At 36.2% G+C, this 12,094-nt stretch overlaps 1 protein-coding gene across 1 annotated transcript in view; it reads right to left on the bottom strand.

Annotated features, from left to right (window-relative positions):
• Nucleotides 1–12,094, bottom strand: part of LOC6037521 (calexcitin-2) — a 105,384-nt gene that overhangs the window by 32,928 nt on the left and 60,362 nt on the right. The window contains exons 2-4 of the mRNA XM_038248618.1: nt 9,133–9,285; nt 3,850–3,902; nt 3,653–3,772 (exon numbers count right to left, since the gene is read on the bottom strand). Of these exons, the coding sequence (XP_038104546.1) occupies nt 3,653–3,772; nt 3,850–3,902; nt 9,133–9,190 (231 nt within the window). The 5' untranslated portion in view covers nt 9,191–9,285. The remainder of the gene's footprint in view (nt 1–3,652; nt 3,773–3,849; nt 3,903–9,132; nt 9,286–12,094) is intronic.

Here is a 12,094-nt window from a genome sequence, read left to right as displayed (position 1 = left end):
CCCTAGCACTATTACTATCCCTTATAAAGAAAAGTTGATCCAAGACTCACAACAATATACTGCCTATTGCAAAGTCAACCCCTAAAAGTCCCTTCCTTAGCTTTGACCCGAACAAAAAATCTGACATGTTTTGTTGCCTCGAGCTTCCTCCTCCCCGGGGAGGAATTATCCTTTTTCCGGGAAGAAAACATTCGCCCAAGGGTCGCTTTGACCATCCCCAGGACCGTGTCTGCCATAAAGATGTTGAGCCTGGCCATGGGAAATCGTTTTTGCCACCGCCAAACTTCACCCTCGTAAGTCAGTCAAACGTTTCAGCAAGATCCGGAAAAGGGTGACGTGATGTAATGTTTGAGGTTGAAAAGAGAAGAATCTTCCTAGAAAAAAATTGCTTTCCTTATTTATGTCTTGTTACACCCAACGCAATTATTCTGATTATAATCAAATGCGTCTACAATGTACTAACACTGAATGACAGCTGTTCTGCAATCCCACGACCTTGCAGAAAGAGGGTTCAAATTAAGAAGCTATCATTAAGTTATTTTGACTTAAGGAGTTATTAGACTACGACAAAAAACTCGCACTTTTTCATGCAGGCAATCTAACACAGCAGCAAAACTGCCAAACTGTCAAAAAGTGCGAGTTTGTTTGTATGTTTTTTTGGTCGTATTCTAATACCTTTAAAAGATTGATTCCCGACTAAAAGGCTTCTGGTCAAATCTTGAAAAATCGAATGTTTTTTATTCTTGGCGTGTTTCATTTATCAATATTATTATACGGTTTTATAATTCAAAAATAATTCTTTGCTAAATTGTCAGCATAGCGTGGGCTTTGAACATAGTTTGAAAGAGCTTCAAAATTGTCATTTTTTCTATTCAGTTTGTCGGACGTTTTTATCTTATTCATGTGAAATTCCAATGCATTTCAGTTCCACACACACCCACATGCTGCTGAAAATAAAGCAGACAAATTTTCTCAGAAAAGAGTTAAAAGATCAAAGGATTTGCAGGTCGCTTTCATCGCTTCTTGTGATGCGACAGTGACGAGGGTTGAACATATTGAAATATTCGTTTTGTTTGGTGTCATGATTGGATTTTTGATGAACGATTTAGATTTGTTGATGGATTTGGGTCAGATTTTCGCGGATGGGTAGGGTATACCAACCAATTTTGCCGGTTGGCTTTGACAGCTTTTAATTTGAACTAGTTTTAAGTGAGCTAAATATAACCATTCAAAGAAAATGGGTCGAAACTAAGTAAATTATGTTTTTGCCTTTCTTACTAAAGAAAGGTATAGGTTTTACTTTAAGGCTGGACGTCATTTCCAGCTTCGTAAATATGTCGATTCAGCATGAATTTTAATCCGAAAAATCGCCAAAAAATCACACTGCATCGATTTTCGACGCTTCGTCGCCAAGTCAAGTTGAGTTGTCAAGTTGAGTTGTCTAGTTGAGTTGTCAAGTTGAGTTGTCAAGTTGAGTTGTCAAGTTGAGTTGTCAAGTTGAGTTGTCAAGTTGAGTTGTCAAGTTGAGTTGTCAAGTTGAGTTGTCAAGTTGAGTTGTCAAGTTGAGTTGTCAAGTTGAGTTGTCAAGTTGAGTTGTCAAGTTGAGTTGTCAAGTTGAGCTTCGAATACTGGCGCAAGAATGCTGGCGCACATTGATTAGAAAGCCATGCAAAGGAATCTGATCTTCCACAATGATAAAGTAAGCATATTGGTGACTTGACGTATGGTTTGGAAAATTTCAAAACCTACGGCAAGTTGACGTTTCTATATCAAAGGTAAACAAACAACTGCATAGCAACGTATAACAGCCCAGCAAGTTAGCTAAGTTGATTGTAGATGACGACAGTAAGTTACGTACTTTTTCTAAGCAATTTATCTGTTCTACGCAACTTAACTATTCTAAGTAAAGTGATTGTAGATAGGCCATAACTCGGTTTTGCTTTGCGCCTGCTTTGTTCGGTTTTTGGGCTCGTACCAAAACTAGAAAACCAAATCCGCGGTGTGTGTCGTCACGCATTGGAAGCTAGCTATGCTAGCGTTTGTCATAAACGCTTGTTTGATTAAGAATTTGTACGATTAAAAATATTCTATTGGTGAAAATTGCGTTTTCAATTTCTTTTAGATAACACATCATTAATAATACCTTGCTTTCATCATAAGATTTTTTGTATCAAGTCGATGTTGTGAATTGAAAGAAGTTATATTCTTTAGTAAGAAAGGCTCTATCTCACCCCTGGTGGGATTAAATCGGGTTTTTAGAAACGAGAGTTTCATCTTCAATCCTCTCAAAAAGGGACGTTGCAGTGAAATCTGTTTTCCTTGTCTCAGGTGAAAAAAAAACCTCGTTGAAAGCTCATCTGATGGACACTTTCCATTGTACACCTCTTCCGGTGACTGGACAGGATGCATTCTCACTCGCTTCGTGCACGAACCATCATCAAGAATCCTGCAGAAATGTGAACCAGATGGAAGCGTTTCCCACGGCCATCAACGCCCGGTTGCAACCGGTGGGTTTGTTCTCCGGTGGTCATAAATATTTCTTCTAGAAAGAGGCACAGCGATAATGTCATTTGGTGGACATGAATGAATTTTAAGGTAAAAATGTCAGTTCCATAAAACTCTTAGTACGTTATATATGATTCTTTTCACTTTATTAGATTTTTTAAAAGATTGCTCAAAATGAAAAATTATAAATAAATTATTAAATGATCTCAAGTTATTACAATTCTCCCAGACCCAGAGAATTTCATAAGATTAAACTTTCCCAGAGTTTCATCACATGCTCTAATTTGCGGAGACGCTTAAGCAGAAGCGAGAAATTAAAAGCGCTTTTTAATTAGGTTTGGCACAAACTTAGCCAGTTGCTTCCAGGATAGCGGTGCCCTAGGCAGTGCCCTAGACAGTGGGGAGAATTAATTTGACCGAGCAGCTGTCAGCTGCTGGCTTTCATCTGTGACACATTTTTGACGAAAATTTGCCAGCTGAAGCTTAAATTGAATTGCGGAGCAGATGGTTTCCACAGAATTTTTCTTTAAGTTTATTTGATTTGAGGTGCAAATATTCACAATTTGGCAACACAATACAAATCGCTACAAACAAAACATTAAAAAGTGTCATGATCTGGCAACCTTGTCTTGAAAAATTTTCATTTTAGTTGAACTTCTGGCATTTTTTTAGTTTGATGTAAATCTTCAATATATCGAAGCTTCCCTGACAATTTTATTTCCAATTGTTACCTACATTTATATTGAAAAATACCCTTGGTAAACACTCAAGATTTAAAAAAAAACACAGACCAGAATGTTTTCCCAAGTTTGAAGAGAACTCAAAGAGAACTCCCTTTTTCAAATAAAAAAATAGATAAATTTCTTAAATTCTTTTCTGTCATTCAAAAAAATATTCAATAATTTGAAATTTATTCCATTTAAAAACGCAATTAGTCAATAGGGGGATGGCGTCGCTATTTTTAGACCACGTTTTCCACTTTTTCTCCATCGAAACTGACTACTTTATCGATTTCATTTTGCTAGGCGAGATAGGACGCCGTCTATTTTTAGACGATGACTCAGCACTTTTCCACTTTTGCACTTAAAAAAAAACCAGATTGCAGCACTATGTAACGCCACGTCCCTATGAAACAAGATTGACTCACCTGACCGTCGTTATCCTTGTCGGCCTTGGCCCGCAGCCCTTCCCAGATTTTGAACATGGACTCGTGGGTTTCCGTGTTTCGGCTGTTGCCCACGGGCCAGCCTCGCAGTTCGCAGATTTTCTGTGCGAGATGAAAGAAAAAAAAACAAATGTTTCAAAATTGCGGAATAATTTAATTTCATAAGTTTGGTTTGTTACCTCCACTGCCATCTCGAAATCCTTGCGGTCAATTTCGCCACTCTGGTTCACGTCTGAAAATGTAGATAAAAAATGAAAATAAGTATTAGTTGAAAAATAATTAAACTGACTTTCACCGCAAATCTCCAGACAAATCCAAACATCCTCGAATCTGCACTCACAGAAACGGGTTAAAAGTGCAACAATTTCCACAGAATAGTAGAAATTTTCTTTACAGATCCCTTTTACCGAAACCGGGTATTAGTCACCGTCCCCCGCTTTGGCCAGCAGCGATGGGCTGACGACATTCATCCACCTCGTCAGCTCGTCTCGGTCGTTTCAAACAAGCGCACGCTGATGGCCGGGCTTTGTCCCACCAACGTTCTCTGCACTGCTTCAAATACCAATCCTAAACGCTCCTCCATCGAGTGCAATCCGGGAACAAATCCGAGCCACTTTGCTTCCACGGCGCTGGCGGAATAGGGCTTAACGTAACATGGCCGGCTCTCAAGTCCGGAGAGCTCTTAAAGCTCCACTACACTGGGTGCTTATTTGAAGTTTAAGAAAAGTATTGTGTTTGTCGTGGCAAATTTCTCTAATATACTATCCCAAAACCAAGAAAAACATCAGCGTTCCACTTGGGGGATAAGTTTAGGATTTCCGAGCGTACGATTTGTACTAGAGAAGACATTGTTGCTTCATGGATCTATTTCAGTGAGGGCCAGTGGACGACTGTGGACCGTTTTTTTTTCTCTCCTCACTCTTTTCAAAGGATAACGCTTCTTGTCCACCCAAGATGATAACAAATGGTGTAAGCTGTCGTGCAGTTTTACCAATTGGTACGGATCACATACGCCTCGGACTGCACTGGGGTTAGGGTGGCATGATGTATATATTTTATTAGAAAAAAAGTTTTGCTTCACTCACATTTTTATAGTTAGCTTATGGGATTTTTTTAAAACGCAATTCAAATTTAAAAATGCAACATAATAAAATAATAAATACAACAAAAAAGAAGCAATATAGTATATTTCAAAAATTCAGCCACAACTTTGGTATTTACTTTTTTATTGGGTAATCAGGTATGTCCAGATACTCACGACAAATTTTACTTTCCAAAAAAAGAAAATGCACAAAATGTGAGTCCAGGTTTCATCAGATATATTTCCTTAATTAATAATACAACTCGACATTTTTAAAGTTGATGTCAGTAAACGCCTCAGTTTCCGTCAAGGTTTGATAGATTTGGGCTCCCTAAACACGTTCCAATTGATAGAATTAAATTTTAGTAAATTCCCTTCCAATTAATATAATTATAAATTAGGGAACAAATTCTAAGGAATTATCTTAAGCAACCATGCGCACCCACGTTTATCTATGGGGGTAGCAAAAATAAGGGGGAGCGCATGGTTTCGCTCCATCCATAGAATTTGTTCCCAAATTAATAATTTTATTTATTGCCAGGGAATCCACTAAAATTCATTTCTGTTGATTGGAGCGTGTTCAAGGAGCTCAAATCTATTCTACCTTACCGAAACTGAGGCGTTTACTGACATTAACTTCAAAAATAACGAGTTGTGTAGTTTGCCCGTTTGGGAGAGTCACTGAAATCCTATTTTCAGATTCCCGACTTTTCCCAATAATTTTAAGTGTCGAATTTCAGGTATTTATAATTTCCATTTCATTATCCAACTTGAAAATTTTATTCATTGGAAATTCTTGTTTTTTTCTCAAATTTTAATGCCTTATTTTGCTGCTTGATTTTGCTTATGACCTATTATGTAGCTGAATATAAATTTCAATGTTTCTATATGTTAGAAAAAAAAAATCTTAACTTTTAAAATGAAAAACTTATGGAATTTACTTGAAATACCTTGTAAAAAAGGGGATATTTAAAACAAATATATCAATTATCTGGAAAAAAATGCAAAATATATCTTGCCAAACACAACCAGGTTTTATTTTTTAAATTTTCAAGTAGTGTGACAGAACGAATTAAAACAATAACTCTCAGATGGTCATAATCAGGGCTGTGAAGTCGGAGTCGGAGTCGGAGCCGGAGTCGATGGAGTTGGGTCTTTTTGGGGACCTGGAGTCGGAGTCGGAGTCGTCAAAACTCGAGCAGCTGGAGTCGGAGTCGGAGCCGGAGTTGGCTAAATTTTATGAGCTGGAGTCGGAGTCGGAGTCGGAGCCGAAGATTTCTGATAACCCGGAGTCGGAGTCGGAGTTATCTTAAATTCAACAAAAAAAATTTTTTTTTATTGTTCAGTATTTCCTATATAACAGCCTAATTTACAAAACAATTTATATTTTTAATTGATTTATCAGATGCCATTATGTATTTGAAGCTTTTTATTGTGATTGAAAAGCTCTAATTGTGTTATTACACTATAATCACTAAATGATAACCTCTTACCCAAGTATGTAGTATCATAATTCAAAAAATAATAAAAAAATATTGGTTATGTAGTCAGACTATATTTATGTTCCCTTTCAATTCAAATTTGATTAAATTTCATCCAGCTATTTCTGAAAAAAGTACACACAAAGTCATCTTTTACCCTTAGAGGTTTTGAGTTCAATAATTTTTTAGGAAAAAATTACGAGGTACATAAAAAGATTATAAAGAAGTTGCAACAAATTTGAAATAATCATTGATTGTTGTTGTTGTTTTATATAAAAAACTGTTATCCACAAACTATTTATAACAAGATTGATAATTTTTTACCATAAATGCATTTAAGTCAGTTGAATTTTTGGAGAATGAAATCCTATATGACTACAATAGCTGAAATCTGATCCTTAAAAAATAAACAGATAAAAATATTATAATCGTATAACAACTTAACGGAATTGTTAAATCGAGATTTTGAATTTTGCATCAATTTAAATTATTATGAATTTTACTTATTAAACCTCCTGCAATTGGTTTTGATGTGAAAACCTATTGCTCAAATATCACAAAATTTCACAAGTTTACGAACACTCTAATGAACAAAAGAAACCGCACACACGACTTTTTTTGCTCAATCGTCCTCGAATGGACTGCTCCTCTTCAGTGAATCTTGAGTGCAGGAAAAAAATGTGAAGAAAAAAATGTTGAGTCGTACCAAAAGGACGCTTCACTACTGTCCGAGAGCGGGTATCGGTTTCAAGGCGGACAGGACCGTAAATCAGGATAGATTTCGTATGGACAATGACAGGACGAAGGATTTGGGTGAACAAAGAAGACTGACGGGTTAGGTATGATAAAAAGAGCAATAAAAAGTGCAACAGAGTGCAGGCAGGGAGGTTTCTATTAATTTTATTTTTTCCAGTCGCATTTTTTCTGAATGAGCCATTTGGATTTGAGGTTTGTTTCTATAATTCGAAAATAGTAGTTTATGCAACAAGTTGCAAAAAGAGGATTTTTTCAGCACGAGTCGTACATTTATCCAACGAGGTTCACCGAGTTGGATAAATACGACGAGTGCTGAAAAAAACAAGTTTTGCAAAGAGTTCTATACAACATTTTTTGCAATTTCGAAAAAACACCCATTGAGTGAAATTTTAAGTCGAATTTTCATGCATTGAGTCAATGAATCGTTTAAATAAAAAAAAATGTTGAAAAATGTTACTTTTCGAAACAAGTGCTGAAAAGTTCAACTTTTCAGCACTCATTTCAGTGCTGAAAAGTAGAACTTTTCAGCATTTGTTTTGAAATAGTAGTTTATGCAACAAGTTGCAAAAATACAACTTTTTCAGCACGAGTCGTACATTTATCCAACGAGGTTCACCGAGTTGGATAAATACGAAGAGTGCTGAAAAAATCAAGTTTTGCAACGAGTTCCATACAACATTTTTTGCAATTCCAAAAAACACACACTGAGTGAAATTTTAAGTCAAATTTTCATGTATTTTTTCAATAAATCGTTTAAATCAAAAAAATGTTGAAAAGTGTTACTTTTCGAAACAAGTGCTGAAAAGTTCAACTTTTCAGCACCCATTTGAGTGCTGAAAAATAGAACTTTTCAGCATTTATTTTGAAAAGTGTTGCTATTCGATTCTGTTATTTTTGGTACAGAAAAGTAGGCTATTTCGTCGTTCAAGAATGATAGGAAAAGTAAGTAGTTTCACGACGGAATTGCAAAAATAGTTTTTTTAACACTAACAGCCTACTCTCCAAACTTTAAATCAACCAACTATTCTAACCTCCATCAGAATAGTTTGATAAGCTGCAGTGAATTATATTTGCCATGACTTTCGCCACTTATGCTCCCCGTTAAGGGGGCGAAAAAGTTTGTCTTTTGTATTTTTCGGCTGCACAGCTCCTGGTCTCACGCAACTGTCAGAAAAATCTAACTCAGGAAGTGGAAGAATGTGGAACAATTTGCTCTCGGCCGGGTGCACTTCTGCACAGGAAAAAGTTTATTTGCAGTAACCTCGAACTTTTCATCAAATTATGAACTGTTGGGGAGCAATTTTGTGTTTATGCGTTATGCGAAAAGGGGTAAAAATCAGAGTGATTCTCCTTTACAAGAATAAAAAAGGAACGAACACTTCAAACATGTTTGATGATAAAAACTGATGGCCATTTTGCGGAGGCAATTCTCGAGTCGAGTCAAGTCTACCCATCCACGATATAGACGGTTCGAGCATGTGCGTGAAATACACAGCAAATATTAGATGAAAATTATCTTTTTAAATTTAAAATTATTTATTTTATGCTCAAATGCTTTGTTTCCTTTTTGGTTATGACTCTGGTTCAAGTTTTTAAAGTTGATATTTTAGTATTTTTGTTATGTTTTTTTTTCATTTCATATTTGTTGACAATCACATTCTCTACAGACGATAGTACTTCCAAGAAATAATGTACTGCGCAACGAATTCTCTTGTAGAGATGAAAGTCTTCTCATAGAGCAAAGTACACCAACGTTTTCTGTCACATTAATAAAAATTTATGTCACGATCGTAAAACACCTTGACAATAGCACCACCAAAGCTACCCCAGACAAATAGAACAACAAAATGCCCATATTTTGAGCTGCCTGGTTGAACTGTCAACAATTTCACCGATCTGTGAACTTCCTCACCAAAAATCTCAAAAAATCCCACTAGATGTCGCCAGCATCAGCAGAAGCAGATTTTCAAGCGCCCAAAATTATGCACCCCGCGCGAACACGTAGTCGTCGTCGTCGTCGTCGTCGCTTAAGCGGAGGTCACCTCTTCTGTCTGACTGGCCGGGATTAATGTGTCCCGAATGTGGAGGCAAATTTCTCAGGTGTGAGTCTTTGTCAAACCTGGATTTAGTTTTGCCAAACTTACCGAAAAACACGTTGAACACGTACAGCAGCTTCTTCTTGCGGAACTCGGAGATCGACATGGTTAAGGCGGTTTGTGGTGTGTTGCTTGTCTTGCGAGGGGGGCTAGAATCACCTGGGCGATCAGCAGTCAGCAGGACCGGGGGATTGAAGCTTGCTGAAAGTAAAAAAGATAAAAGTTCAATAATTTTTGTAAGGTTTTACTAAACTAACAGTTAATATCTTCAAAATAAACTAAAAATAAACATCATCATTTTCTGTGGAACGAATAAAAATATAAACGTTCAAGGTAAAATTTTCCACTCTCCCAAACAGAAAAAAGCTTGCTTTTCTCGAACGAAAAACTTTTTCTCCAGCCCAGCTTTTTTCTTTCTCTCGCGTCAACGCCAATATAAATTGCCACCTAAACTCATTCGCAAGCCCCTTCTCCCCCACATTTTTTTCGCGCCAAAAAGCGTATGCTTACTTTAACAATCGAGAAAACGTGCCGAGGGTGTGGCAGGAAGTTCGTCCATCCGGAAATAGGAATCAGCCCTTTTTTTTATTTTTTTTCTGTAGGGTTTTCACACAGTTTTGCTTAGGTAATTTTTTTAAAGGAATTGAGTAAAGTAAAACTAGTTGATTGTTTGCTTCAAAACAGTACGGAAAGAATAAATTGAAAAAAATAATGAGTTAAAAAAAAATAAAAAACGAAGCATTTTATTCAAACACATTAAAAAATGTCAAGAAAATGGAAAAATAGAAAAATAAATCAATGAAAAACGCAGAAAAGAAAACAAAAATGGAAATAATTAATCTAACAAACAAATAAAATTAGATGTGACTGAATAAAACATACGAAAATAACGAAAAGATCACTGATAAATTGAAACGCTGAATGCACGGAGAAAAAAGAGTGAGATTTGCGATGGAAGTCCTGTCATCCCGAGGATGCCGTTGATAGTGTTTGTATGCTACCACGTGCACCGCCACCACCCAGGAACTTATGCATGCCACAGATTCTGACGGGAAGCAATTTAGTGCTAATGGGGAGGAAGCTTTTTACATTTGTCAAACCGGGAAAAGGGACGGGTGGGGTTGGAGGAGCAAAGCGCACGGCAAGTGCATGTGAGAAATGAGATTTCCTCTTTGAAGAAACGTGAGCTTTTACCAGCTGGGTAATGAGATTTATCAACCTCAATGCTGCACTCTCTTTCGGTAAATAGGGTATCGTCGTCATCCCCGGAAGTGGGTGCAGAAGTCGATTAGTTTGAGCTTCCTTTATTAGATTGCTTATTAGGAAGATGAGGTGAGGGGTACGAGATTGGTTTTGTTATTTTTTAATGAACGGAAAGGCATTTGATTAATTTATAAAATTCTCCATGGAATTTGAAACAATACAATATAGTTTATATCAATTGATTTGATTTACGCAACATAATTCGTTCTTAGAGTAATCCAAATCATTCGAACTTTGATGTGAAACTTTACACAAAATGTAGACAAGAAACTGTACTTTGTTATTCTGGCCATGTCTCTTACATACAGTATATTTGATATTTTTCAGAAGGATGCTAAAGGCCGCCATCTTGGATGATTGAGATTGATAACGCGCGCAAACTGTGCACAGTGAAAACTAAAATATTTTTTTTAATGATAATTCAATTTTTGTTAAATTAATTACTGCAGTAAAAGTCAAATTACAACGTAGTTATGTTAAACGTTTCATGTGATAAAAGTACAACTTTAAATGAGGCCATCGGCCCGATGTGTGCTTAATATCCCAACTTTAGTAGATTATTTTGAAAAAATATTGATAAAAATCACCTCAAAAACGTAAACTAACTTCTAAACATACATTGCGGTAAAATTTCACATAAAAACAATAACTATTTTATTTTCATTTTATGCCTGCAGTTTTGTGCTGGCGCCGTAATTGACAACTCCCTTTTGTTCTGGTGCCGAAGTTGACAGCTTTTGTTGGCTGGAAGGGTGAGCTGCCTGTAGTGAGATATAGATGTCGCCCCCCCCCCTAATATTTTTCCTTAAATTATCAGAACTGTGTCTTTGGCAAGTGGCAAATTCAAATCAAACAAAAAAAACATTCCCAATATCGATCACCTTACCCGGACAGACGGTAATAACAAAATAAATGCCATTTCAATAACAAATACTGTTAAAATAACAAAAAGTGTTATGGAATCTTCTTGAAAATTCCAGTTTTGCATAAGGATTTAATAACAGTTTATGTTATCATAACCAAATTTGTTATTGGTCTGATATTGGTTGACAGCCAAAACAACTTTGGAATAATGTTTTGCAAGAATACCTCCAACTGTTATTGGAATGATCGGATTAGTTGTCTAAAATAACAAAAATTAATACCAAAGATTTGTTCGAAGAATAACTAAAAATTTTATAAGTCTGTTATTACAATAACAATCCAATAACATAAAAATCATAACGATGAATAACAAATCTTGTTATACATAACATAAAATGTTATTGGCCTAGTATTTTCAAATATCAAAAAATGTTATTCCCACGTTATTTCCGTCTGCTCGGGTACCCCCACGTCAAACATGTCAATCTCCTCACCCTCACCACAAAAAAAAAATGTATCGAAGCTAGAGAAATTGGTTCGGTTTGATTTGCATACGAAAGATCTATTTTTTCATGTTTGCTTTTCTTGTGGCGGAGTGGGGAGGTTTCTATTGACGTGTCTGTCAACGGTATATCGTTACCTGTGGCGCCCTCGTGCAGAAGATGTCAGTTCATGAAAGAATCTTTTCAAAACATTTTTTTTTATTTTTTAGTAGAATCAACCTAGATGGTGAAGAAAGATAAAGTCATCCTAGCAGATTTGAAGGCTTAACTTTGTCAACTTTTACAGGGGCGAAAAATGACCCAGTTTTGGCTCTCCTGAGGTGGCACATTTTGGGCTAATGTAATTTGTATTTGATTTTATAATCAGCCGAAAAAATAAC

This window comes from Culex quinquefasciatus, chromosome 1 (genome assembly GCF_015732765.1).
Source record: "Culex quinquefasciatus strain JHB chromosome 1, VPISU_Cqui_1.0_pri_paternal, whole genome shotgun sequence".
NCBI classification, from domain to species: domain Eukaryota; kingdom Metazoa; phylum Arthropoda; class Insecta; order Diptera; family Culicidae; genus Culex; species Culex quinquefasciatus.
The sequence above is the reverse complement of the archived record's forward strand: the minus strand, read 5'-3'. Positions and strand labels throughout refer to the sequence as shown.